General features: G+C 49.2%; 1 protein-coding gene across 1 annotated transcript; it reads left to right on the plus strand.

The window, feature by feature from the left end:
* The first annotated feature begins 1,915 nt into the window (after positions 1–1,915).
* Positions 1,916–2,578, plus strand: LOC124180652. Its single transcript, XM_046566399.1, has one exon. It carries the CDS (start codon positions 1,916–1,918, stop codon positions 2,576–2,578), a length of 663 nt encoding a protein of 220 aa, XP_046422355.1.
* Positions 2,579–5,383: the final 2,805 nt, after the last annotated feature.

Below are 5,383 nucleotides of genomic sequence, written 5' to 3' on the forward strand. Positions count from 1 at the left end.
TTTCTTCTTCTTCATTTAAAATTACTTTTTTACTTGAATTTAATTATTTTTCTCTCCAAACATAAAATTTTGGCACGAATCTAAAGTTATTCAAAGTAACTTGACTTATCACAACTCTTCCTAATTCAGTTATATCTCAAATAATTCTCATGATTTCAGTTATCATTTTTAGTGATTCCGAGAATTCTCATTTATTCAGTAATTTTGTGTTAACTCAGGTGAATTGTAATTGATTTACAAACCTATTGACACGTCAATTCAGCGAGTTGTTGTTTTCTCGCATTATTGAAGAATCGTATGTCAATGATGAATTTCAAACTAGTGGAAAAGTTATGTTGCAAAGACACAGAAAATGTTCGGAAAGCATAATTCAGATTGATTGAATGACTAATTATGAACCCTAACGGCATATCAATCGTCTAAAATCTCTAGTTTTATGCATACATCGATGATTGGAGGTGTTTTATAACATCAAATCTTAAATCGGCTGATTTATTTCGAGATTTATTTTTATTTTCACTCGTAGATGTGTGTTTGGTAGTATTGTGTAGCTGGGCATTCGCTTATTTTCACACACACCAGTGTGCGTCCGTGGGTGTGCGGCCGGCAGCGTGTGCCGCGGCAACAATACCGAGGTCAGCGCTCGAGAAGGGGTACAACAGCGAGAGAGGGGAGGTGCCGATATTTACTTTGTAACCGAATAATAATAATTCACCCAGACGAAGAAAACAGCAATTTCCGTGGCGGCAAATCCAGATGAAATGGTGCACTCTGATTGGCTTAACGCTATCGCTTATAATTCAAAAACTATGCGTCGGACGACCTTCCGGTAAAGAAATTCTCGGTTGCATTTCAGTCAGGTATCACGCTGGCTGGTCCGTGTCCCTCAATTTAGGGACACCCTGTATATATTCATATATATTCATATTATACACTTATATGATAAAATATAAATGAAGGAATTGAGGTAAATAATTTATTAAAATGAAAAATGATTGTAAATGGAACAAATTATAAAAAAATGAAATGAAATAAAAAATCAGCGAATAATCAAAAATATTCAGGATTTTTCTAATAATTATACATAATTTCGAACAATTGAAATAATGCAAGAAAAATTTTCTGTTTTCAATTTCCCATATTTTGAAAGGAAATTGAAAATTATAATATACATTTGTATATATATATATATATATGTTTATATGTATATTTATATAAATATATATATATATATATACACATATATATGTGGCGCCTGCCACATACACGCACTCGGTCTAGTATCAGAGCGAGGCAATGCTCGGCGTTTATCGCCCAATTTCGGAAATAATCCTCAGCGCGCTTTCCTCACTCCAGCGGGCAAAAACGAGAGCGAAGATCCTTCGCATCACCTCGCAGATAGTCAAAATCAACACACGCTGGAGAACCGTTATTGTAACCGCGCTATAACCGTATCCCCGTAATCACGCACCTGTAAAACTTAATAAACATCCTTCTATATTTCACCCATCGCACGCTTTAATACGTAGGATCCCAGTAATCCAGATCCCACATTGGTGACCCCGACGTGATATAGAAACGTTTTGCACTCGCGTGAATATTTCTGCCGGTTTTTCGCGATTCTTTTCCCGCGCCCGCGCGCCACGCCGAGTGTGCCCTCAGCGCGCTGAGAAATCGACTCCAAAACTTTTCGCCGCGCTTATTATCCGCTTCCACCGCAAAGGCGGAGACCCCAAGTGGTAGTGCGCGCATAAAATTTATTGCTGCTTTTCACGAGTGTCCGCGTGTTTTCCTCACCGCTCGCGCAAGGCTGAGCACCCACAGACGTTGTGCTGCGTGAGTGAATTCATAGACACCTTGAGTGCTTAATCAGTGAGTGAAACCCCTCTCGTGCTGCAGTGCGAAGCACACGCGAATGATATACCAGGACGCTCTGGAAGACTCAGGAACAGGACCGGGAGAAGACCAAGAACCGAGCCAAGGAGAGTCAACGCTAAACGAAATGCAGGGTGATCAACCGCCGGCCCTGACGCCGAACCCCGCAAGGCTCAGGGTGCCGCCATTTTGCCCCGAACGACCAGCGCTCTGGTTCGCGCAACAGGAAGCGCAATTTCGAACGCAGGGTATTGTAACGGAAATCGGCCGATACTACCACACGATATCGAACATACCAACGCGTTACGCCGCGGAGGTAGAAAATCTTATCGTCACGCCCCCGGTAACCCTTCCGTACCAAGCGCTAAAAATAGCATTGATCGCGCGTTTTTCTCAATCGAGAGAAGCAAAAATTTTACAGCTCCTCGACCGCGAAAGCCTTGGTGACCGCACACCATCAGCGCATTTACGCCATCTGCGTAGCCTCGTCCCTGACATAGACGAGGAAATTCTTAAAGCGCGCTGGCTATCACATCTCCCCAAAAATATTAGAATTTGCCTCGTGGCACGAAACAAATTAACGCTCACCGAGCTAAGCGAGACAGCCGATCGCGTACACGAGCAAGTAAACAAAGGCAATAATGTTTCGGCGGTATCAAGCCTCGAAGCTCAAATAGCCGCACTCACACGTCAAGTCGAATAGCTATCAAACCAAGGCCGCCGCAATCAAAACAAAACGAGCAAGAAAAAAGAACGCTCGCGTAGCCGTTCACGCAGCAAGTCGAGTACACGCGGACTCTCACCAACATCGAACATATGTTGGTACCACAAGAAATTCGGCAATTTCGCGAAGAAGTGCTTCCCAGCGGGATGTAAATTTCCGGGAAACGCCAGCGGGAGTCGTTAATGGCTGAAACCGATTCCCTCGCGCAACCCAGCCGCCTTTTCGTAAAAGACAGACCCACTGGAACGCAATTTTTGGTGGACACGGGATCTGATCTCTCGGTAATCCCCCCCGGAGGAGCCCCCCGCGCGGAAAGCAAGGACAGGTTATCAATTACGCGCCGCAAACGGCTCGCCTATTGACACCTTCGGCTGGACCACAATGACACTCGACCTCAGTTTACGCAGAGACCCGTCATGGCGTTTCGTCGTGGCAGACGTCACGCGTCCCTTAATCGGCGCAGATTTCCTGAGCCACTTCGGGATTGCGGTAGATTTAAAAGGCTGCCGCCTTATCGACACCACGACAACGCTCACATCGCTAGGCTCGATCGCGCACATCGATCACGCCTCGGTCAAGGTCATCTCTTGCGACAACTCGCCGCAATTCGAAAAAATAATCGCCGAGTTCCCCGATATCGTTAAACCAGACGGAGCCGTCCGTGACGTTAAACACAACACGTATCATTACATAAAAACGACGGACGGACCTCCAGTCTCGAGTAAAGCACGTCGTCTCGCGTCGGATCGTTTGAAAATCGCGAAAGAGGAGTTCGAGAGATTAATTAAGCTGGGCATCGCGCGCCGCTCCGACAGCCCCTGGTCGTCTCCTCTCCACCTCGTGCCGAAGAAATTCGGCGAATGGCGCCCGTGCGGTGACAACCGTCGTCTCAACGCTCGCACGACGCCCGATAGCTACCCCGTACGTTATCTGGAAGATTTTTGCGCGAACTGTCACGGTTGCCAAATATTTTCCGTCATCGATCTCGTGCGCGCATTCAACCAAATACCCGTCGCGCCCGAAGACGTCCCGAAGACCGCGATCATCACTCCGTTTGGTCTCTTCGAATTCCCGTTCATGACATTCGGACTTCGAAACGCCGCGCAAACCTTCCAACGGTTCATGGACGACGTCACCCGCGATCTCCCATTCGTGTTCGTGTACATCGACGACATTTTCGTCGCCTCGCGAGACGCGCAACAACACCGAGAACATCTCCGCATCGTGTTCGAACGCCTCCGACGGTACGGACTCGTCATAAACGCCGCGAAATCGTGTCTCGGTCAAACAGAAGTAAAATTCCTCGGTCACGCAGTCAACGCGCAAGGCATTAAACCGCTACCTGAACGCGTCGACGCGATCACCAACCTCAAGAAGCCTGAAAACATTAAGGGCCTGCGCAATTTTCTCGGTACGATAAATTTCTACCGAAAATTCATCAAACACGCGGCGGAAACACTCGCGCCTCTCAACCGCCTCCTGGAAGGATCCGAGGTCAAGGGCAAGACAAAAATCGCGTGGAACGCCGAGCTCGAAGACGCGTTCGAAAAATCGAAACGAGCCCTCGCCGACGCAACACTCCTCGTGCATCCAGACACGAACGCCGAGTGGGCAATCTTCGCAGATGCATCGGAACGAGCCATCGGAGCCGCCCTCCAACAGCACCACCAAGGTCAATGGGAGCCGCTCGCGTTCTTCAGCAAGAAACTATCACCCTCCGCGGAAAAGATGTCGACGTACGATCGCGAACTCGAGGCAATCTACGAAGCCGTAAGACGCTTCCGACACCTTTTCGAAGGTCGGCACATCGCCATCTACACGGACCACAAGCCGCTAACTCACGCGTTCAACCAACGTCCCGAGCGCGCAACTCCGTGGCAATTTAGGCGACTCGACCTCGTCGGCCAATTCACCTCCGACATCCGACACGTATCCGGCTCAGAAAACGTCGTAGCAGACATGCTGTCGCGCGTCGACGCGATCGCAGCAGCAGTTTCGCCACAGGAGCTCGCGCAGTCTCAACGCGAAGACGACGAGCTACGCCAACTGCTAGAAAACAACAACCACGCGCTCGACCTCAGACGCCTCCGTTACCAGGACCCAGATGTGACTCTGTACTGTGATACTTCGTCAGGTACAGTGCGCCCGTACGTGCCCGCTCCCCTCAGGAAGCAAGTGTTCCATTCCTTACACTCAGCGGCACACCCCGGACAACGCGCGTCTCGACGCCTCATTGCTCAACGCTACGTTTGGCCGTCGATCAACAAAGATTGCAGCGAGTGGGCTCGATGCTGCGTGCCTTGCCAACGCAGCAAGATATCGCGACACACAGTCTCGCCCATCGCCAATTTCGAACCACCGTCTCGATGCTTCGAACACATCCACATCGATCTGGTCACGCTGCCGCCGTCGAAAGGCCGCACAAAATGCCTCACGATCGTGGACCGTTTCACGCGCTATCCAGCAGCCGTGCCGCTCGGAGACGGCTCAACAGAAAAAGTCGCTCACGCGCTAATGCTATCGTGGATTGCACACTTCGGCATTCCCTTGCGCATTACTTCAGACCTGGGAGGACAATTTGAGTCAAACTTATTCAAAAAACTCTCGGAACTCCTAGGTTTCAAACACAAACGCACAACGGCTTACCACCCGCAGGCTAACGGACTCGTAGAACGCCTCCACCGTCAGCTAAAAGCAGCGCTACTATGTCACGAGGACACGTGGTACGACGCGCTTCCCGCCGTGCTACTCGGACTCCAAGCCGCGTACAAAGAGGACATCGAA

Source organism: Neodiprion fabricii, chromosome 4, assembly GCF_021155785.1.
Source record: "Neodiprion fabricii isolate iyNeoFabr1 chromosome 4, iyNeoFabr1.1, whole genome shotgun sequence".
Taxonomy (NCBI): domain Eukaryota; kingdom Metazoa; phylum Arthropoda; class Insecta; order Hymenoptera; family Diprionidae; genus Neodiprion; species Neodiprion fabricii.